General features: G+C 38.8%; 2 protein-coding genes and 1 pseudogene across 2 annotated transcripts; all 3 read left to right on the top strand.

Moving 5' to 3' along the window:
• The first annotated feature begins 4032 nt into the window (after window positions 1-4032).
• LOC148086924 (uncharacterized) lies at window positions 4033-4974 on the top strand (annotated as a pseudogene).
• Window positions 4975-5804: 830 nt separating this feature from the next.
• LOC148086923 (uncharacterized) lies at window positions 5805-11683 on the top strand. Its single transcript, XM_087785081.1, has 2 exons — window positions 5805-5982; window positions 8464-11683. The coding sequence occupies exons 1-2, from the start codon at window positions 5949-5951 to the stop codon at window positions 10131-10133; spliced, it is 1704 nt and encodes a 567-aa protein (XP_087641207.1). The 5' UTR covers window positions 5805-5948; the 3' UTR covers window positions 10134-11683.
• A 1445-nt stretch (window positions 11684-13128) lies between these two features.
• On the top strand, window positions 13129-21549 carry tut1 (terminal uridylyl transferase 1, U6 snRNA-specific). Its single transcript, XM_087785079.1, has 10 exons — window positions 13129-13297; window positions 14428-14618; window positions 14692-14895; window positions 16373-16487; window positions 16560-16687; window positions 16763-16989; window positions 17053-17162; window positions 17966-18088; window positions 19449-19541; window positions 19624-21549. Exons 1-10 carry the CDS (start codon window positions 13222-13224, stop codon window positions 20715-20717), a joined length of 2361 nt encoding a protein of 786 aa, XP_087641205.1. The 5' UTR covers window positions 13129-13221; the 3' UTR covers window positions 20718-21549.
• The last annotated feature ends 3104 nt before the right edge of the window (window positions 21550-24653 follow it).

Here is a 24653-nt window from a genome sequence, read left to right as displayed (position 1 = left end):
ACATCTTTATAATCAGGGGACATGGGAAGTACATGCGTTTCACCATCGAGCGAGGAGCGTGTTTTCAATACACTCGACTTCTGTTCGGCTAGTCCCTGGCGCCCAGGACCTCCACAAAGTGTGTGGAGGCAGAGACTGGAGCCAATGAGAGCAAGTGTGGTGAGGATCTTGACCTATTGTCATGGTTCATGGTGAACCTCAGCAAGAGCTCTCTCTACAGTTCAGCAGTTGGTTCACCTGGGGGTGCTGCTGAATACAGGAAGGACATGTGTATCCAGCCCATTCGCTGACTGTCAACACAGTTGCTGGAAGCTGGACATCATTTGAGTTATATACCAAGCGGGACCAAAGGTCAAAAAGTGTGGGGTTTGATTTTAAGTGTACTTAAAGTACTGCAAAGAGATGATTGGCTAGAGTTAAAAGTATTTCACAATGTCCTGCTTCACCTCTCCCCCCAACTGTCACAGTCCAACGTCGTGTTTTGTTTTTGTGGAATCTTCTCACTCTCTTGATTTTGACTCTGTTTAGTCTCTCGGTTTCTTCTACTCGTGGATCCTTCTGCGGAGGAAAATGTCCAGACTTGAGAGTTTGAAAGATTCCTTCAAGCAGCGGCTGATAACTGCTAAATAGTAACATTTAAATGTACTCTTCTCCTCTCATGATAACTACCCATATAGCAAACTTCATTGATTCAATGTTGATTATTTAGCCAGATGTGTTATTTTTGGTTGATATCGATCCATTCATTTTGAATAACTGTCACGATTTTAACATTGAAAATCTGTCGTAGAATCAACATTGAAACAACATTAGCCATAGATGGTGGGTGTCTGGTGAGGGGCATTTGTGGCAGGAATGTTGAACATCTGTGGCCAGTTGCGATGGGCGAACATTCAATCGAAGAGGGAGAGAAACTGGTCCTTTTAACATATTATTTATTGTTATATTTATATATAATATTTATTATTATCCTCAAGTACTACCTGGTCATTGTTGTTCTTCTCATAACTTGCATATTACTGTACCGTAAATTCATATTTTCTTAGGTTTAGCTTGATGGCATCACTATTCAATAGCATAGTTAGCTTATCATTATTATAGCATCTTGCCTTTTATTCTTTTATTCCACTAAACAGGGATGAGTTGTGGCACGTTTTGACTATAAAAGTTCCTCTGAATGATCACAGTTGACCATCAATCAGAGACAGAAAGACGAAGCGCACAAAAAAATAACTTTTTAAGATTTTTTTTTTTCTTAAATGATAAAGAGGACCAAAAGCGACACAATTTTATAAATAAATACATACTTGTAATAATATTACATTTGGCCAAATCCTGTGTACTTGGAGTCAGAATCCAGTACTGCAAAGAGATGATTTGTCACCAGCTATTACATTTCCAGGTACAGTGGTGACACTGTCAGTAGTGACCTTTACTGCTACGCTTACTTTCAAGTATTAACGCATCTACCTACTTTCTCCTACCTACTTACCTCTGTTCCAACCCCTTATTCAAGAAAACGTTTATACTACTATAATTTAAAAGCATTTATAGTTCTTATCTATATTTTTTAGCCCCCTGAAACTGCCTAATGACATTGTTTCAACGTATAATGCAATGTTTATATAGTTGATTCAATGTTGATTTATTTTTAGAATTGGTTATGAATCCAATGTTGATAATATGTCTCTCTCTGGGTATGGTATCTCCTGATAAATATGGTATCATGATACAGTGATGCTGAGATTCTCTGTTCATCAAACCGCAGGGAAGTTAGTCGGATCCAATATCTGACTAACTGACTCGAATAATTCGATAGATATTCGCTCTGGTAGAGAATCACTGATCGTACTGCGAGTGCGTCAGTTAGGGACCGTCGACAAAATCAATTTCGTTTTTGTAAAATGATGATTCAATAGGTTATTGTAGTGATAACAGCAATTGTATGTTTGTTTCATGTGATCCAGTAATCCAGTCGATATAGTCGCAGTAACTTATGTTTATTATCCAAGTGCTCGCATGGATTCACATACATATATAACGACCCGGTTCTCATTCTGTTTGACCTCACGTTACTTCTGTTACCATGGTCACACACACAAACATCCACTTATTACATGTTTGCCTGGTATCAATAATTGAAGCTTATGTTGTTTGTAATCACACACTAGAGGGCGTTGTGAGTCCATTACCAGAGTAAATTAGACATGGTTGACTGTTTGTGTTTACGTGCTGCTGAATACTTTGACGATTAAGTACCTTCCTTCAAGATAGTGTTTTTATAAAGAACCCACAGTAAATCATCGCTCACTGAAAGTTTGAGAATCTGAATTCTTTACATAGCTTTCAGCTAAACCACCATCAGAATGATCATTTTCCAATTGTATATGCTGTGACTCCAAGTCACCAATGTCGTCCATATGATCTTTTACCAAATGTAGATGGGAATGTGTTGCTGTATTAAGTTGAACTTTAGAGCTTGTGATGCCTAGTTCCTTATTGACACAGGAGTTTTCATTTGCACATTGATTGTTCAGTGTTTCCTCTATATTCCTGAAGGATATCATTCCCGATATCCCTTACAGTGCAGATGACTTTACGTCTTTTTGGAATGCTGTGCCTGGATTTCGGCTCAGCATTGAACACCATTATCCCCCAGGAACAGCTATGCAAACTGGGCCCTTTAGGCCTCAACACCCCCTTGTGCAACTGGCTGCTGGACTTCCTTACCAACAGAACCCCCTCATCTCTGTGAGCAGCGGCTCCCCACAGGGCTGTGTCTTGAGCACGCTGCTGTTCACCCTGATGACCCACGACTGTCGTCCCAGGTACAATACCAACCAAATCCTGGAATATGCTGATGACACAACAGTCGTGGGCCTCATTCAGGACAACAACGAACTGGCCTACAGAGAGGAGGTGCTACATTTGGTGGACTGGTGTGAGGTGAACAACCTGCTTCTGAACGTCGACAAGACCAAAGAAATCATCATCGACTTCAGAAGATCTCGACCCAGCCACGCATCACTCCTCATCAACGGCACAACGGTGGAGGTCGTCAGCAGCACCAAGTCTCTAGGGGTGCAGATCACAGAGGACCTCAGCTGGACACTTCACACCACCTCCCTGGTGAAGAAAGCCCCGCAGCGCCTGCACTTCCTGAGACGGATGAGGAAGGTGTCTCTCCACCCATCCTCTACACCTTCTACAGAGGGACCATTGAGAGCCTACGGACCAGCAGCATCTCCATCTGGTCGGGGAACTGCAAGGCCTCTGACTGGAAGTCTCTGCAGAGAGTGGTGAGGACCGCAGAGAAGATAATCGGGACACAGCTCCCCCCCATCCAGGACGTTGCAAAATTACGCTGTCTGAACAGAGCCCACAGAATTCTGTCCGACCCCACCCACCCCCTCTATGGACTGTTCTCTCTCATGGCGTCTGGCAGAAGGTTCCGCAGTATCTGCTGCAGAACAGAAAGATGTAGCAACAGCTTCTTCCCTCTGGCCATCAGACTGCCGAATGAAATATAAGTTTGAGCAATGCACTATTCAAAACATTATTTGTTCTATTTATAATGTACTATTTTTTATTATTTATATTTATATTGATACTTTTATATACATTAATTCTTATTAGTATTTATACAATCACCCTATGCTGTGTTTTTTAAACGGTTGCCAAGCAATTCGCCAGTTTTCTCGGCTGCGTTCTTCTGTGCAATGACGATAAAGAAAGTCTAAAGTCTAATAAGCTGTTTTAACTAACATGCTAATAAATAGTGATGCTATCAAGGTTAACCTCAGAAAAGATGAATTCTCTGTACAGTAATATGCAAGTTATGAGTAGAACAACAATTAGAAGGTAGTACTTGAGGAAAATAATATACATATATAACAATAAATAATATGTAATAAGGACTTACCAGTTTCTCTCACACTTGGACAAACTATTTGTCGATCCAACTGCCACAGATGTTCAACATTCCTGCCACAAATGCCCCAACACCCACAATCTATGTCTAATGTTGATTCAATGGTGAAGGAAGAAGTTTCTATGGAGCAACAGGAGTGCATCTTCAGTCTGAGCCATGAGGGACAAGAACCTTCCGTCGTCAAAAGAGAAGATGAAGTTTCCACCAAGCTCTACCTCACTTCTGTCCATGAGAAGATTATAGATGAAGATGAAGGACAGTCTCTGACCAGCATGTCAATTCAACACATTAAAACGGAAGTTGATGTTGACAAATGTGAAGGACCAGAACCAGTCACTGACTTGACTTCAGACCTACTCTCTGACCACCAGAGGTCACCGTCTTCTGAATCAGACACTGATGACAGTGAAGACTGGAGAGAAACCAGCAACACTAAGACAACTTCAACCTCGGTTCAGAATCAGAATCTGATGGTTTCTTTCATCAAGAAGGAAGATGATCAAAAATCACTGATCTGCTCTGAATGTGGGAGAAAATGTGCCTCAAAAAGCCATCTGAAGATACACACGATAATGCACACTGGAGAAAAACCTTACATCTGCTCTCATTGTGGTAAAGGTTGTACAAACAGTGGAAACCTGAAGAATCATATGAAAATTCACACCAGGGAACCATACTTCTGCTCTCAGTGTGGTAAAAGTTTTACAGTGATTAAGTACCTGAAGGCACACATGAAAATTCACACCAGGGAACCATACTTCTGCTCTCAGTGTGGTAAAAGTTCTACAGTGATTAAGTACCTGAAGGCACACATGAAAATTCCCACTGGAGAAAAACCTTCCATCTGCTCTAAATGTGGTAAAGGTTTTTAACAGAAAGGAAACCTAAATATGCACATGAGTAGTCACACTGTAGAACATCTTATAATCTGCTCCCAGCGTGGTAAAGGTTTTACATGCAGTAGTTACCTATTGCGACACATGAGAATTCCCACTGGAGAAAAACCTTACATCTGCTCTGAATGTGGTAAAGGTTTTACATAGATAGGAAACCTGAGTAGGCACAAGAGGAGTCACACTGGAGAAAAATCTGACATCTGCTCTCAATGTGGAAAAGGTTGTACAAACAGTGGAAACCAGAAGAATCATATAGAAATTCACAACAGGGAACCATACTTCTGCTCTCAGTGTGGTAAAAGTTTTACAATGATAAAGTACCTGAAGGCACACATGAAAATTCACACTGGAGAAGAGGGAAGTAGGATTCATTTCTGAGTTTGAGTGTACAACCCTTTATAGTAGGGACATGGGAATCATACAATGTAAAAAAAGAAGGTGTGACTTATAGATAGATAGACAGATATAACTTTATTGATCCCTCTGGAGGTCTCCTTCACAATTTTTTCTTTTTACACAGCAACATAGACGATGGATTCATAAAAAACAAGAAAGAAGTGCAATACGAATAAAATGCAAGATTACACAATCTAAGTCTAAATAATAAAGACAATATAGGATTAATTTAGAAGAAAGTGACTTTTTTTTCACAGACCAAGAGTTATATAGACTGTCTCACCAGATATGAGCTAATTCTAAAACATGACATCACATGACAAAGTTCGAGAGCAGGTTTTCTACCCGCGACTCCGAATGATAAACGTGTTCACACATTAACTGACTAAGATAAACAGATTAGAATTAGGGAATTAGAACAATATAATTTGTTTTTATATTTAATAAAAAAAATATTCCAATATATTTTTTTAGAAGAATTGAAATTAAAATATAACAAATTCAACCATTCAATATTCTGATGTCGTCGCTACCGCACATGCGCAGCGTGGATAAGAAGGCAGCCGATCTTACACTGAGCATCCATTTTGTGCTTCCTCGATTTTGAGCCAGTCTCTCCGGTTCTTCTACTCGTGGATATTTCTGCGGAGGAAAAAGTCCGGAGAGTTTGGAAGATTCCTTCAAGCTGCTGTTTTACCTTCACGCTACTCAGTTGTAGACGAAATATGGAACGACAGACAATCCTCACCAAGAGACCAGGTACATGTGAATGACATGTTCGGTTTGAATAACTGCAATAATAAACATTCTAGTTCTTTACAAGCAAATACTAAATCTAAACAACACAAGTCAGTTAGAACCACGTCTTATAACTGGTGAATATCAAACCGAAAGTCATTACATAGCAGTCAATTTTTTTGCTGTCTCTGTCCTCTGTATCCTGCTTATCCATATGGCCTGAGCCCTGCTGCTGTAAAGTAAGCTTGATATTGGATATACAACTAATATTTGCTCCGGAACCGGGCGAGTTTTGGCCGCTCGGGACCCGAGGACAGCGCAGTGATCGCGGCCACTCGATCTGAAGAGAGACGTGTCAGCTCCAGCTGCGCGTCTTAGGGACCGTCAACAAGTTAACACAATAGACAGAATTTTGAATTGTGAGATAATCAATACTATAAAACAAAATAGTGAAATGAAAGCCAAAAAATAATTGACACACTAATCAAATGGTAGAAAAAGTAATTTTCACCAAAATTGTATATATTTTTTTGTAATTCATAAAGTTTTCTTTTCTTTTTTCTTCTGATCTCGTCCCTGGTGGACTCTGACGGGGTCCGGCCGCGCGCGGTGGGGTTTGGTTACCATGGCTGTTGGTGGCGGAATTGGGCTTGGGGTTCCTGAGACCTGAGACTTGCTGTGGTGGCTAATGGTGCCGCGTTGCCCTGGTCTCACCTTTGACTCATCATGAGTGACTACTTGAAAGATATTTGGAGACATTTGGTTGCAATTGATATCTTGAATTGTTATTGAAGTTAAGGGGAAAAAAGTTATAATTTTTTTATAAATTACAAAAGTACATGTTAACTAACATGTGATCATTTTTCATACCACTGGTTTTGTGTGTCTAATATATTTACAAAGTAAAATGTGTATTACGAATTAAAATCATCTTTCCTACTTTTGCTCAAAAACGTGTGATGTTTTGACCATTCAACACGAGGTGCATCTTTTCAACATTCAGTCACAGTGAATGGCTGACTCCCTCTTGTTTTCTGTTCCTGCCCCAGCAGGATATTTTGGAGGATATGGAGATTACAAACATGTAACATACAGCTGCATCGATAGATTCAAGGTGCATTGGATTTAATTTGCGGGTGAAGTCACAATACATCAGCCTTAGCCTTTTTGCATTTGTAATGTCGATTCCAGAGGCACCCTAAATGCACCATCATGTCCCCCCTCCCGGAATAAAATCAGTCTATATAAGTAAAAAAAAACCTGATTCACATTCACAGTCACATTAAATAGATACATCCGTGAAGAAGTGCTGGGTGGTTACTGTACCAAAAAACGATCTTTAATTTCGTTACGATATTCATTTTTCATATACTGCTATACCAGTTAATAGCCCAAACAACGTCTGGAACCTTCTTGTAATAGGTCGGACGTGGACCAAAAGACTATCTTTTGCAAATGCTGTCCAGCAAAAAATGCGATTATTATATCACAAAGTGTCACAAACTGAACCAGCCTAAAGTGTTTTCAACATGTTTGCATCCTCACATCAGTTCGTAATTTGAATCAAGACGTGTGCTTCAGGTGTGTCTGGGAAAGTATATATATATATAATAAATATAAATGTTTACGCCACACTTTTTAAAGTATTTCCAGTTGTTATATTACGTCTGAGTCTGACTAGTTCTAGTTCTTTAATTGTAGGTTTGTTTACATTGTTTTCATTTTTATTCAAGCTGTAACATGAAAATACATGATTTTCGAAAGGATGATGTGTGGGTGTGATGACTAGTACATTTATAAATTGGTTAATAAAAGTAGAGCGATAGAATAAAGAGTTACGGTAATGTTATGGATTACAAAGCTGTATATGATGTTAATCTAAGCACAATTAGGTTGAAAAGGTTGTATTATGGAGGTTTGTGTATTTGCAGAAGACATTTTCAAATTGCGGAACAAATTTTTGACTTCCTGCTATTTTGCAGAACATTGAAAAAAAGTATTTCTACCACTGTATTCTTTATATACTGTAGAGATCCAAAGGTGTAAGTGCAACTCCAAAATGGAGGACAAATGAGCATTCTGGACTATGGTGCCTAAATCATGACTGTTTCCATCCTAGTTCTTTACTTCCTTTAATGAGTTTCATGAATATTGATTTATTACCATCTCTCTTTCTAAGATTATTAAAGTATATAGCTCTATCCCAACTTCTTTGATAGCATAGCGAAGTCTATGCTCTCATAGACGTGTAACTATAAATATGTTTTGCAAAAAACAAAAGCTCTATCCCCAGGTGGCCCCTAAAGGGACATGACATTTTTTTTGAAGAACGGACAAAGACACTTTGACGTCAGGACGAGAAACTTTGACCTTAGAACTAGTAGCTTGAGATAGGTAACAGTCTGCAGTTTAGTTCCTTGAGAGGAGGTGGTGGGGTCTGTGAGGTGAGGTCTGCAGTCCTCTCTATTGTTTAGTGACTCAAGTGTGTTTGTGTCCCTGCAGATGTTCAGCAGCCACTGGTGAAGGAAGAAGTTTCTATGGAGCAGCAGGAGTGCATCTTCAGTCTGAGCCATGAGGGACAAGAACCTTCCGTCGTCAAAAGAGAAGATGAAGTTTCCACCAAGCTCTACCTCACTTCTGTCCATGAGAAGATTATAGATGAAGATGAAGGACAGTCTCTGACCAGCATGTCAATTCAACACATTAAAACGGAAGTTGATGTTGACAAATGTGAAGGACCAGAACCAGTCACTGACTTGACTTCAGATCTACTCTCTGACCACCAGAGGTCACCGTCTTCTGAATCAGACACTGATGACAGTGAAGACTGGAGAGAAACCAGCAACACTAAGACAACTTCAACCTCGGTTCAGAATCAGAATCTGATGGTTTCTTTCATCAAGAAGGAAGATGATCAACAAACACTGATCTGCTCTGAATGTCCGTCAAAAAGCCATAAGAAGATACACATGGTAATTCACACTGGAGAAAAACCCTACATTTGCTTACAGTGTGGTAAAGGTTTTTCACAGAAAGTAGTCCTGAAGAAACACATGAGAATTCATACTGGAGAAAAACCCTATATTTGCTCTCAGTGTGGTAAAGGTTTTTCACAGAAAGGAGCCTTGAAGACACACATTAGAATTCACACTGGAGAAAAACCCTACATTTGCTCTCAGTGTGGTAAAGGTTTTACATACAATGATAACCTGAAGACACACATTAGAATTCACACTGGAGAAAAACCTTACGTCTGCTCAGAGTGTGGTAAAGGTTTTACAGTCTGTGGAGATCTGAAGAAACACATGAGGATTCACACTGGAGAAAAACCTTACATTTGCTCACAGTGTAGTAAAGGTTTTTCAACCACTGAGGGCCTCAAGATACACATGCGATTTCACACTGGAGAAAAACCCTACATTTGCTCACAGTGTGGTAAAGGTTTTACATGCAGTGATCACCTGAAGATACACGTGAGAATTCACACTGGAGAAAAACCTTATATATGCTCTCGATGTTTTAAAGGATTTACAACCAATGAATGCCTCAAGATACACGAGAGAGTTCACACTGGAGAAAAACCATATATCTGCTCACAATGTGGTAAAGGTTTTACATGCTGTGGAAATTTAAAGAAACACATGAGAATTCACACTGGAGAAAAACCTTATGTCTGCACACAGTGTGGTAAAGGTTTTACATGCAATGATAACCTGAAGAAACACATGAGAGTTCACAATGGAGAAAAACCTTATGTCTGCTCTCAGTGTGGCAAAAGTTTTGCATGCAGTGATCACCTGAAGAAATGCATGAGCGGTCACACTGGAGAAAAACCTTACATCTGCTCTCAGTGTGGTAAATGTTTTACAGGTTGTGGAGATCTGAAGAAACACATGAGAATTCACACTGGAGAAAAATCTTACGTCTGCTCACAGTGCGGTAAAGGGTTTTCAACCAGTGGAGCCCTTAAGATACACATGAGAGTTCACAGTGGAGAAAAACCCTACATCTGCTTGCAATGTGGTAAAGGTTTTTCAACCTGTGGAGCCCTCAAGATACACGTGAGAGTTCACTCTGGAGAAAAACCCTACATCTGCTCGCAGTGTGGTAAAGGTTTTACAACCTGTGCGAATCTGAAGAGACACATGAGGATTTACACTAAAAAGTCTTAAAAGGCACATACAGGTATTACACCACAATATATCCCATGTGAGACTCGTAACACTAGACAACTGGAGTTTAAATATATCTATGGAATACACAAAAGAACTGTAAAACCTTGAGGGTCACCTTGCAACCTCTGACAATCATCAGATATGACATCATTGGTCTCAGTTCAAAATTGGGTAATAAAAGGAAGGACGCACATTAAACACCCCTCTAACTAAACTGAGTAAAAATTATCTTTTTAGGCCTAAAGTAAGTAAATATTTCTTATATTGATGATGTACAGTAATCTCTCTATATAGCGGTCAGAACACTAAGAGGCAGAATATTGTTTTTCGGCTTTAATTCTCCACTGCATGTTTCCGAGATATTATTATGAAATAATTTAGAAGTATTATGATCTATACGAAGTAAAGAATTATAAAATATTCATTTGACATTGATCACTGCTTTATTAATTTTTTCTTTCATTTTTATTACTGACTTCATGAACTTAAATGAGATTTGACTTAAAATTGTTGTGAGATGATAAAGTCAATTGATTTCATGGGTTGATGTACCAACAATGTTATATTTTTCCGCTGCATTATGCATCCAAAGATTGTTTTAATAGCACAGAACAGGTGTGAAAGAACTTGTATATAAAGAAGAAGAATTTGTAAAACAATACATACCTTTCTTTTTCTTTATGTTCAGTGTGAGGACTTACTAAACATTGAAAATAGGCTACCTCTATGACTGCCCAGAGCTTATTCTGTAGAATATACTACCTCAGTTTTTCTAATATTTGTAAGACTAGAAGAGAGATATTAGATTGTTTTTTGGATTTTGATTGTATATCTGAATAGTTACACAAAACTCTAACAGACATTGTTGTTGTATATTTTTTGCTGTCAATTTTGTTGTAAAAATCTTAAAGTAATATACATATATAAATAATATTTGTAAATGAAACACATTTTTTATTGTAAATAATTTTAATTCTAATTTTATATGGTCACGTGTTGTTTGTTTGCACAGTTTTTTGCCTGTTTAATTTGCAGAGCACTTTTATTTTGGGTCGTCATAGCTCAGATGGTAGAGTGGTTGCTCCCAGCTCCAGATGAGTTTGTGAACAAGAGACTTTACCCTGATTGCTCCTAATGGGAGAGCTGGCGCCATGTGTTGCAGCCTACTCCCATCAGTATGTGATTGTGTGCGTGAATTGCATGACTGTCAAAGCGCTTTGTGACCCTGGTCTAGAAAGGCGCTATACGAATAATGTAAATGTATCGCGTAAATGAGAGAAAGTTAAGCCGTTTCAGAGTTGATGCAAACCACTGACAAGAAGTAATAACATTTACGGAGTCCACTGCTCAAAGACATTTAGTGTCCTGCGGGAAGGAGCAGAGGTTCATTTTGTTGTTTTAATTGTATTAATATCGGTCATGTTGTGACGCTAAGTTTAACTAAACTTAGTATAATTTGGTTGAATGAAGGTGTCTGGAAAATGTGTTTATTTTTCTTTTATCTTCATCTCTTACGTTGTGCCTATGAGCATGGTTCATGCAACAAAATAAAGATTTGAACCATAAACCATAACTGGTTATCAGTCATTCATGGAGTCTGAAATCTGGTTGGGATGCTACAATATTTGTACTTTAGCAATCACACTTCAAGTCAATTGCTGGTTAGTGATTTTCAGAAATAAGAGAACAAATAACAAATAAATGCATTCAAAACGCTTCCATTTACAAAAACTTTGTTCTCTAAAAGCTCTTAAAGTGTTTTTATTCATTCACAATATGCATTTAACTGAGTTAGAAGCCTGTGAAAAAACTTGGCCCCATAAAGAACTGCATGAAATAAAAATATACTAAAGTCCCCATGAAACAATTTTAAAATGAACTTAGACGAAAGGGTAACAGTTTAAAGAAAATTACATTCTTATTTGTGCAGGCTTTTTCCTGATTTCTGGCACTCTTGTGTTTGTCTTATGTGTCTTGACCTTTTAAAGTATATATTTTAACAGTGTATTTTTTTTGATTGTTAAAGTGCTTTGTGACACTGGTCTAGAAAGGCGCTTTAGAAATAACCATAACTTACGTACTTAATTACAATAATAGTTTGGTACTGATAGCCGGTTCACTTCATTAGGAAATTGTTTCACAAAATTATGAGAATATGTTTTATGATGGTTGAAAAACTCCTTTCTTAATAAAAAACATTTATGTGACACATCTTCAACTATGCAAGCCGATTCCCGTAGTGAAGAATAAGTTAAACATAATAAAATGAATACAAAAAAAGGTCAAAAGGAAAAAAAAGTTGCATTCAGTTACTATTAAGGTTAGGTAGAACTTTATTTAGTGTAGTGCAAACAACCTCCTCGTTAGTAAAATGGTAGCTGGTCTTTGTGTATTGGCACAAGGTTTACGAAATAATTTTTATGATAAACTCAAAAAAACAATATTAAGTCACGTGTAATCCTGCCCCACGCCATAGAATTGGGGCGTGAATGCATCACAACTCACACAAAACGTCGCTCTCTTGCCTCGTTACACTGGATTTCGCCTGAATTCACATGAATGATGAGTTCGTCAATCCATCTATCATCAAAATGTTGAGCATGTCCTAAACCGAAATTATAAAGTGCCAACATCATAAGGAAGTTGCTTTCCCTACATTTGAATAACTTCTGAATTCAACCTTATTTTCCTTCTGGTGCCTTTTTTATCATTCTTTTTTTTAAACCTATATTAGTTTACCTAACTTTGTGTTCATTTATTTTATTCATTTCTATTTAACTTTTTTTCACCGTGGGGAATAACTTCCACAATTCTCAGAAAACACATTTAAATTATTAGTCAATATTTGTGATGTTATTTGTGCGCTTCTTCAAGAGTTGGAAATTACAAAACATTTTGCGGTGTTCTGAGGCGGAACCTTTAAGACCTGGGAAACAAGGCGGACATAAATGGGTGTGGAACAGAAGCAAACGCGCTGCGAACGCGCTGCTGGACGGAGGGAGATTTGAGCAGAACTTGCAGAGCTAGCGTGGCTGCTAATCATATTTTCTCATACATCCACAATTAAAGTCAATACTCCAGCATTATGGATTCAAATGGTGACATCAAATCCACAGAGAAAGGTTTTCGCTGCGAACTCTGCAACACCAACTTGCCAAATGGTGAGTAAAGTCAGCAAAAACAAACGATATGTTGACTTGACCTCCGTTAAGCTTTATGTTGGATATTATACTTATATTTGCTCAAGTCAACATGCACTCGTATAGCAGACTTTACGGAGATGACACCAATAAAGAAGGCTGCTACAGTCTTTATTTGAAATAGTGTATAATTGAAACAGAGAAAATATTTAATATTCGTTCAAATGGTAAAGAATATACAGTAAAAATCACAAATTGAGAATAAAAAACATTTCAGATCTTAAAAGGTGTTATATTGTCATATAAAATACGGAGAAGATAATTTATGAATGACATGTTTTGTGTTTTTGAAGAGTGACATCAATAAGTTGCACTTGGGTCACAATAAATCAGTTTTTCCACTTTAAAGATATATGAGACATTGCTCACTTATATTATAGTTCAAGTTATGTTAAACATTGAAATAAAGCCAGATTTTTTAGCTAACAATTAAAGTTTTTCTTTTATATGAATAGGAACATATTTTGGGAAATTGGTATGGCATCAATGCACTGTACTTTGAGGACAATGATCAATACTTATCGTACAAATACATTAAACTTCGCACTACAGTTTAAGACCAGCTGAACATGAAAAACAAGTCAACTAGTTTTTAGTATTACATTTTTTCAATGTGAATTAAAAGCTATTTTCCAATATCAATAGTGACTTAATCACATTTGGCAAAAAAATATTATTCTCACAGTTTATTTATTGTTAAGACACTTTACCCTGATTGCTCCTGATGGTGAACTTGGCGCAAGTGTGCAGCCTACTCCCATCAGTATGTGTGAATGGCTGTAAAAAGCACTACCGAATTTCCCCTCGCGGGACTAATAAGGGATTCTAAAAAAATAAATAAAAATATACATGTTTTATGAAGCTGTATGGGCAAATTATTAAAAAAGTTATAACTAAATACTTTCATTATTTTATACGTTTGTCACCAAAACATAGTGTTTTTGAGAATCTGAAAGTGATTTTGTAGCGGATCCTTTATCCAGAAAACGAGATAAGACTTCTGAAAATACAACTCTGACTTAAATATAGAATGTAAGGCCGACGGCAATTTCAAGTTGTGATTTTTTTTTTTACAATCTCTTTTTAAAAAGTGTCAAGTGTGGATCAGCATATCAAAGGACGGAAACACACAACACTGTTCAAAGTGAGGGCGACTAGAAAGGACCAGGAGGAACACAGCGTGTTTGTCAGTGGCCTCAAGTCTGACATCGCTCAGCCAGATCTTGTTGAATACTTTCAGCAATTTGGACCGGTCGACAATGTTGTCGTGGATAAAAATAAGGTGATGAATTGCAATATTTTCTCTCATCCTGTGTTTCCTTTGATGTCTTGCTCAAACTTTTGTTTCTTCCAAGGGGGTGTTTGCAATCGTTCAGTTCCACGAGACGGAGAGCATCGAGGCCGCTCTGTCCTGCGCGGAGCACCGCCTGAGAGGGCTGAGACTTCGGGTGAAACCCAAAAAAAAGGAGGAGTTTAAGTTGATCCTAAAGAAGAACGATCCGAAAAACCTGCAGCAGGCTTTTGAACGCCTCAAACCAAAGCTGTGCCAAATGTCATGCGTAAGTATTGAAAATACATTTCTGTCCCATATTACTGTTTTAGAAACTTAAACCACAATTTGTTTGTTTTAATCCATTTAAATCAGTGAAGTGGGTTATTTGGCCAAACTATTTGGGGGGAAAATGGAAGAGCTCAATATTGCTGTAGCGATCAGATATGCATTTTTTTCTTCTTCACTACTTCCCTGGGGGAGAGACCCGCGTATTATGATGATATGATTGATAAAAAAAACATTTTAATAATATGTCTTCATTTACCTTTTAAACTTTAAAACCTTAAGTTGCACTGCACAACACACCTGGAATAGAAATGTAACAAACGATTATACATCAAATGTCACCACAATTAGGTTGTTAAAATAAAAGATTCCCCACTAAAATATGTAAACATGAGGATCTTCAATAATTAACAGAAAATCTGTGCAAAAAACAAGAAAATTAGTTTGGGCTTCACCAATGGAATACGTACTTTGTATTGTTTTGTTTTTTTTCACAAGTAAAGAAAGCAAAAAGGGAAAAAAAAGTTTGAAAGGCGCCTGGTCTCTGTCCATCTGCGGTTTTGAAAATGATTTTCTATTAAATTGAAAAGATAAAAAATAAATCACTGAATATCCACTCAACCCCAAAATGAAAACTAAGGGTAGGTATTATTTTCAGAGTAATCCGTTCCTTTTAGAGTGAGTTATAGAGTTATCTGCAAAAATGTATGTCCATTTCAATGTAGCAACTAAAGCTCAGTGGCTTTATCTTCTTCTGAAAAGACGCGCTTCAAAAAAATCCATATACTTTGGTGGTGCTATTCTATAATGTTCTTCTTGTTGTCATATCTCGACAAGAGGAATTGTTCTGGCCAAACTGAAACAAGGATATATGTTAAGCTTGTTTGTAGTAGAAGCAGCTTAAAGGCTAACATGCTACACCAGGGGTCACCAACACAGGCACCGGAGCAGCCTATTCAAAAATATATTTTATACAGCTTATTATGTTTGATTTAGTTTTTACTTTCTTGCTGCCCCATTGGTGCTTGTTGGATCATCAATAATGTGATTAGTGAATTAGAGGAATATCGATACCATAATATATATATATATATATATATATATATATATATATATATTTTACAAATGTGTACCAAAAGGATGGTAGCCCTCAGGGTCACATGGTCTTGGGGCCCTTGGAGTAGCTCAGTGTTGCAAAAAAGTGGGCAACCCCTGTGCTACACAGGAATTACTCTGGGTAAATATGAGCGCTTCCATTTACAGTAGACTGGGGGCGCTCTTACATCCCCACTCTTTACACATCACACTTACTTTTGTCTGTTGTTCGGCCTGTCTTGTGAAACTAAAATAGCAACATTTTATAGTAAAAAAGAGACGTAGCATTTATTTAGACGGATACATGCAACTTGTTTTAATATATTGTTGCGCAGGACTATTGTACCTCTGTTGTACTTCAAGTGTAGTGATGTTCTTTGTAGGTGAACGAGCAGATGCAGCACGTCGTCGCATGTTTCCAGCTGGGAGAGGTTGAGAAAAAAGGTCGAGCTCTGCTGATAAAGCTGCTGCAGGAAGTGTTTGTGGAGTTCTTTCCAGGTGAGATGAAGCAGTTGTTGTTGGGTAATGTTACTCGTCTCATTGCTGACACACTCTGTGATCTACCTGCAGATTGTGACATTCATCCATTTGGCTCCTCTGTCAACACTTTCGGTGTCAGATCCTGCGACCTGGACTTGATTCTGGACTTGGACAATACCAAGAGCTTCCAGGCTCGGGCCAAGACCTCATTAGAGCAGGTTTGACATGTTGATAGTTTTTTATTTATTTTTTTATGAACCACATCCCATCGTGTTTTATTTTGTTCCCTACAGGCTGCAGAGGGAATGTCTGATGATGGCCGCTCCGAGGACTCCATCTTGTCTGATATCGACTTAACCACAGCTTCTCCAACGGAGGTTCTGGAGCTGGTGGCAGCAATCCTCCGACGCTGTGTCCCGAGTGTGCACAAAGTCCATTTGGTGAGCAGCGCTCGGCTTCCTGTGGTCAAGTTCCAGCACCGCGAGCTCAACCTGCATGGCGACATCACCACCAACAATAGGTGGGTTTTAATGGTTCCAGGCCGATTTTTTTTCTGTGGCCACAAACTTTTATTTCTACTCAGACTCGCAGTGAGAAACACTCGCTTCCTCCAGCTGTGCTCAGGGATGGATGAACGATTGAGACCTCTGGTCTACACCATCAGACACTGGGCCAAACAGAAGCAACTGGCAGGTAAAACAGTTTTCCCTCTGAAGTTTTAACATTTGGTCACTAGGCGTCAGCAAATCTTCTTGGACGAGAAGCGGAAATATTTATGTGAGAATTGCAAAAAAAAGTTGTGCAAGTATATAAGTGCCATTCGAATGGTTGTGTTTAACTTTGAATTTGCTTATTGAAATGTTTTTTTAACCAATTAATTAATTAATTAATTATTATTTCAATAATTTATTCAATAATTTGTAAACTGAAGTTTTAAATCACTATTTTTATTTTAAAGTAATTTTACTAGCATTTTTTAAACAGTGTGGTTTTCTAATTCCAAAAAATGTCAATCCTTTTTTTCATTTTAAATTCAATATAAAAATGTTGTATTGTTGGCTTGATCAGTCTTTCAGCCAATCATGTGATAGTCGGCACTTAAAAACAATATTTCAATTAAAAAAAAAAGGTTTGAAATGTTAAACAAAACCATTAAATATTCAGATAGCACTGATATACTTCCATGTTAATTCCTCTGATTCTGTGTTAATGTTATACAATTATGTTGATTTCAAATTTGATTTACAATGTTATTTAAAAAAAAAAAGTCTTGAATCAGTCTTAAGTTGTAGGAGTTCTGATGCAGCTGCTGCATTTGCGTTTAGTACAAAGATAAGTGAAGAGCAGTCTAGATTCACCTCGCTGACCTAAAGGTTATACAACCAGTCTCTAAATAATCTTCTGATGTTTCTATTTCTCAAAAGTTGAAAAATGTCAAGCAAAGGTTCATCTTGTCAAGTACAGGTTGTTGATTGTTAACTTTCATCCTCGCGCAGGAAACCCCAGCGGCGCCGGACCCTTGCTCAACAATTACGCTCTGACTCTGCTCATCATCTTCTTCCTGCAAAACTGTGACCCTCCTCTCCTGCTGACGGTGGATCAACTCAAAGCTCTGGCCTGTAAGAGCAACACTGTCATAACCCTTTACATATTTGACGAGTAGATAAACCTTTATGTCAACTGTTACTTCGATCACATCGCCTATTAACTTTATTACAGCTTTTACTCAGAAGTATTGATGACATACAATTTCATTGTACACAGATATGATTTCTATCTTAATATTCTTATAAAATGTCTCAACATTTATTTGGTAGTTGCTGTAGAATCCTTTAGCTGACTTTTATCTTAATTATTTTCAATATATATTTCAATATACTCTTATAGTGATTTTTCAGATATTTTTTATTATTTAGCTAAATACTTTCTTTGTCAGAATAGATGTGATAATCTAAAGTATATCTTTTCAAATGAACCGTCTTTTCTAAATAGGATTTTTATCTCAGTCTCAACTTTTTATTTAAATCAATTTGACAACATTATGTTTGTGTCATAGTTTAATCAATGAAAACGTGTTATGTTTCTCATTATATTATGTCAGATTATTTACTGTATAAATGGTACATTTAGGTATTTTGCAACCTTTGTTGTACATTTGTTTTCATAGTGAACAGATAAAGATTTATTTATTGATCATTCATTACCATTATTGGGTATCACAGGTCTCACTAACTCCATCACACATGGGGCTGGATTATCTTTTGACCTTTTTGTTTTGACCTTTATTTACTCTGCTTTGTTATTGCAGGAGCTTTTGTTACCGCATGTCTGTTTGAAATGTAACTTTAAAAACGTGGCAGACTATTCAAATATAGTGGAGTTCTGTCTGGATCTGGAAATCTTTTGAGGGATTTGTCACTCTCTGTTTATAGCACAAGCTCTACCTCTGCATATAATGTGTGTGAAGTGTTGAGGAGTGCTACTGCCAACTGCTCTTTTGAGCTCATTTGAATCGGATTACTTTGGACAAATCAAAGCAATTTCAAGTACCATAAAGGTTTCTAATGTTATTAGTGACATTAATGTGTCAAACTCAATTATACAAGGGGCAAAAATATTTAAAGAATCAAGGTTGCGGGATTAACAAAACGTGTTTTTACCAAACCATCTATAACCAGAAGTATCAGGGGGATAATGTCTTTTGATTCTTGGAGGCTCAATCTGTCATAATTATCTCTTTGTTTGTTCTCCTACACCAAATAAATTCCAGTTTACTTGTATTGTTGATGTCGACAATCTTTGTCCCTAATCTAAACTGGCATGTTTATAGTTAAACACATCAACATGAACATTAATCTGCTATGATTTTGAGCAAACCATCTTGTGGGCCCCATAAAATGACTTGGTGGGCAAGATTTGTCCCCCAAGTATGGTATGATCTGTGCTCGCTAACCTGGATGTGTGATGCCTGTGTTGCAGGTGAAGAGGAGGAGTGCGAGATTGACGGTTGGAACTGCACCTTCCCTAGTCAGCCTATCGCAGTCCCCGCCAGCAGCAACACTCAGGAGCTCTGTAGGTGTCCATCTATGACTTCATAACTCGGGGAAAATCTCTGAGTTGCTAATCAGATTATCTGGTGACTCTGTCCCCGCAGCTACACTTCTGCCCGCCTTCTTCGCCTTTTACGCCAAGTTTGACTTCGCCAGCAGCGTCATATCTCTGAGGGAGGGCCGAGCTCTACCCATCACCCACTTCCTGGGTCCCGCCAAAGACGGCGAAGCCACGGAAAAGGAAGCGGCCACTAGAGGGCCGAAACTGGGTCCCATGAATCTCCTGGACCCGTTCGAGCTTTCACACAACGTCGCGGGAAATCTGAGCGAGCGCTCCCAGCGAAGCTTCCAAAGGGAGTGTCAGGAAGCGGAGAAGTACTGCCGCAGCCTGCAGTACCAGCGCAAGTCCACCAAGGGGAAGTCGTGGGGGTTGGTGCGCTTGTTCAACCCGGAGGGCAACTCCCCGCAGACCAAAGTGGAGCAGATGACCATCAACATCCCCTTCAAGTTAGCGCAGCTGGCGGAGGAGCTTCGCCAGGAACTCCACGAGGCCGGAGATGGATTCAGGATGTTGTGGTTCCAGAAGGTTTGTTCGGCTGTGGAGGAGGTTTTCTCTCATGTCCTCAAGTGTCACTCGTGTGCCGGGACGGACTCGGGCTTCGTCCAGGACCCTCACAAGGAGGCGTCACTCGACACGTCAGCCAATGACAGCATGGAAAGTGTGGGTGAGTCCTGTGAGGTGGTGTTGGGGGTCAAGAGGTCGTTATCTTCTGACAGTGACCCGTCGGAGTCGCCTCAGAGTAAGAAGCAGAGAATCCCCGGGAAGAACAAGTGCGAGTGGGTTTGGGTTCAGAGTCACGTGGTCTGGGCCGGCCGGAGGAAGGTGAGGCGGGAGCTGATCAAGGACGCGGACACGAGGCCAGAGGGAAGCTGCGTGGTCGTGGAGTCGCAGGTCACCGCTCACATCCTCCAAAAGGAGCCGGAGCTCAAGGAACCCCTGGAGTTCAAGGTCCGCCCTCAAATAGTGGGCGGCACCGAGAACACGGCGGCTGTGTTGAAGATGGAGCCTCGCAGCGACGCCTCAGGGGTGTTCCAGGATTTCTTTCACTTCCTGGAGGCGTTCGTGCCCAAGATGGTGCAGACGCTGCTGCAGGGGGAAGTGACGACCGCTCCGGACAAAACACTTCCTATGGAATAACAGCGATTATATACAAACACTTATTGTTTGACATGATCATTCTTTGGTGCATGACGAATCGTTTGGAAATCTCCATCATGGCGCTTCGTCATGACCCCGTCAGCATTTTGGAATAATGCTCTGGTTTCTGGTTTCAGGTGTAATGTTCTGTTTGATTTGTGATCCCTGATGTGATGATCTAGAACAACCTTATCTTAACCTTATTTATCCAAGAATAAGTCCATGATTTAACCTTCCTGCGATGCAGCCAACTTGATTTGAAAGATGCTTTTAAGTTACTTCATAATTCTGACATGAAGTTGCACACGGTTACAGTTATTGTAAAAATGTTTAAGTTCCTCACGTTTATTTAAGGAATGAGCGACACAATGCAGGTGTGTTTGAGTTGATCAGAATTCATTGATTTGTGAGATCGTGCGGTGTGATGGTTATTACTTCTAATAACTACATTATATAAGACTCACCATTGTGACCGTTTTCATTTGTTTACATTCTCAGTAATGTTCCTAAGAATATATGTACCACATCTGGGAAATTTAAGGACTAATTTAAGTCTAAGTATGGAGTCCTCAAAGTGACATGACCTTTTTTTTGTAACAATAAAGTTTCCACAAAAGCACATCCGGTCATGTCACTCAAGATGCTCAATAGAAAAAGGATAAATAATTTACATCATTTAGTGGTTTAATCCATTATATACAGTGAGTTTGTCCTCCTGTACTTTGTTTTTGTCGTACGAGTCCACTCTTTCTTGACCGTCCTCTTTGTGTCGACTTGACGCTCTACTGTTGGATATGATTTTCAAAACGGCAATAAAAAGGATTTTCAGTGATCAGTGAGGTGGTTCCTCCATCCCGTCGGTGGTCTCTCATGACGGAGACAGATGTCCGTAATTACCCTTTTATTACAACCCGGAGACATCATTTATCTCTGCGAGTCAGAGCTTTCATGACGACATCTCGGTATTGACAGCATATTGGAGATGTTGAACAAATACCTCTGGTGTTATTGGTAATAATGAGAACGTCATGTTTTGGCTGATGAAGAACATTCATCAAATGGAGATTTTTTTTGGGGCTTTATATAAGTCCTGCAAACGTCAACATGTTTTACAGCTTTCATTTAGTTCTAGACTTATTAATGAAGCCTAAGGGCTAAGCGGAGTTCATGGTGTCTCGTTAAGGTACTCTATCCTTTTAGGGCGACATAACTAAAGCGACTATTAGGAGGGCAAATCTCGTGAATATGAATATGAATCTATTCGGTTGACTTCTGCTCATTTTAGATCAAACGAAAAATGTAACTGGAACAAATTCCAGTTGCTTGTATTGTTGACATCAAATAACTCTTGTTTCTTATGTTATCTTAATCACCAGCTTCTTTATACATTGTCATATCAACAAGTACATAATTCAACTTTGATTTTGGAGGGCTGGATTTACATCATCCTGTCCAAGCCTTTTCTATTTATCCTTCCTTCACCCCCCAGCCAGTACTGGCGTCTCATGATTTTTTTAAAAGGCAATCTTGATGTACGGCACTCGCTCCCACAAAACCCCTCTGAGCCAGCGAGTCAACGTGATTGATACACAAACTGCCGTCTTGTTGGATGAATTTAAGAAAACAAACCTCTGCAATTCCTCTCGCACCGAACACGAGTGTCCTCTGACAGTCCTCAGAGAAGCAATGGAGGCACAACCCCAATTGCAGATGGATTTATCTGGCGAGCAGACATGTAGTTTCATGTTTCATACATGTCGCAATTACTTCAATGATTGATTGTATTGGACAAGCACTGAGGCGAGTCCAGCCTTACCGCACAACCCCCTTTAAAAGCCCCCCATCATAAAACTGAGCCAGCATTTAGAGATTTTGAGCACGAAAGTGACAATTTCATTGTCTAGCATGTTAGTGTGGATCAACTACTTCGATGTTTGATAGATTAAATTTGACAAAAGAACAGAAAAAGGATGAAGACAGAATACCTACTGGACTACTGACCTCGGTAAAGGTTTGAAGGTTCAGGTCAAAGACGGATGTGCAAAGGAACCAGAAGACCATTTAAAAACATAACTGCCTCTAATTTTGATTTAACTTAAACCATATGTATCACTAAGGCTTTAGTAATACATTCTCTCCACTACGGAGTTTCTTTGGTCATAAAACTGATGTTGCGTTCTCGTGACAGTTTATACTCCAGTAAACAATCAAAACGTTTGAGCAAACAAAAAACAAAACAACATTTTGTTTTTAATTAATGTAAGTAAGTAATTTAGAGCGCTCAGTCTGGGGTGTAAGTCTGGATCAGATCAGTGATGTAAGGAGGAGTCTGACCATGAATAGCTCTGAAAGTAAGAACTAGGATTTTAAAGTTGATCCTGAAAGAAACTGGCAGCCAGTGAAGAGATTTAAGGATCAGAGAAATGTGAGTTCTTCTACTTGAGCGGGTCAGAATTCTCGCTGCAGAGTTCTGAATCAACTGCAGGCGAGACAACTCCTTCTTGTTAAGACATGAAAGCAAACTGTTGCAGTAGTCCAGACGAGAAGACACAAAGGCATGGATTACAAGCTCCAGATCTCTTCCTCATTGCTCCACATTGGTACCAAAAAAGCCAACCCATCACAGAGGCCAGAAAAAGCTTGTTTATGATTGGCTTTTTGGTCCCCAATGACAATGCTATACATAGCAAGCAGGGAAAAGTGTTGCCGTCAATTTTATCTCAACGTTCAACCAATGCTCAAACAACTCTATGGTTTGCTGGAGGCTCAAAAGTAGAATAGTGAACACAAAAACTGATCATTTAGTTAATGACACAAAAATGCTCTATAAGCATAAGAAATAACAAGTTTAGATTAATAATAACAATGGAGTAAAAAAACAATGTTATTTACAACTTTTCACTTAACAGTGTTGATCCTTTGAAGTACAAGTTACATTAATCTGTAACTCATAAAATGTTCACATAAAAGAAATTGATTCTGTAGTTTGTAACTGTAACTAGTCCTCCAATCAGGCCTGACGATAATAAATAATAAATAAAATAATAATAATAAATTAAAGCGTGTTTTCTCCTGGATTAGACACATGTGAGACATCTAAATAAATATGTCCAGATCTGGCTCCTTCACTGACGTAGGGGCCCCTTTTAGTGGCATTTAAAACACTCAGGATTATGGCCATGTGCTGGAGTCCCGCCGTCAATCACCTGGTTCGTCTCCAGGTTTAGCAAACACAGCAGACGCAGCACTCTGTTCATATTAGTGTGTGTCAGATAAGACCAAATAGAGACCTAATCGTTTCCCCTTTTTACTGTGTGTGTAACAGGAAGCGGCGCTGTGTCCTCCGGGAGCTGCTCTTTCCCTCTGTTTGTGCAATCCCCCGGACTTATTTGGACAAATGTGCAAATGGAAATGGACGTCGTTGGTTATCTTGAATAAAGTGGGCTCAGTGCTTGAGCAGGAAAAGCTTTTAGAGGAAGCACATGTCCAGATCATGGGTGGGATTCAACTCAAAATATGACACATGGAATCGGAAGATTAAAGTATGTCCTGTTAAGATCAAACGTAAGCCCTTCGTATACCATACTAGTAATTGGAGTATTCCAAGTCTTCAGGTCAATGGTTAAAAGTTAAATGTAGGGGGGCAGAAACTCCGGTTGAAATTAAAATCCATCCAATTTGGATCGAGACAAAATATCCTTGACAATTCAAAGGGTTTCTCTGTGAGGGGGGGTGTCAGTTTTACTTACTAAATAAGGGATATTTAAAAAATTCCAGCTCCCTTTGTTAAATGTAAGGGGGCAGACCCCCATGAAAATTCACATATGTACAATTCTGATGAGATGTAAACCATGTAACAGTGGGCGGATAGGGGGCAGAAGAAAGCCCTTAAAATAAAGTAACATTTTGACGAGATGGAGATAAATAGTAATAAAG

This window comes from Callionymus lyra, chromosome 2, assembly GCF_982586985.1.
Source record: "Callionymus lyra chromosome 2, fCalLyr1.hap1.1, whole genome shotgun sequence".
Taxonomy (NCBI): Eukaryota; Metazoa; Chordata; class Actinopteri; order Syngnathiformes; family Callionymidae; genus Callionymus; species Callionymus lyra.
Note: the sequence above shows the minus strand (reverse complement) of the source record. Positions and strands in the feature narration are given on the sequence as shown.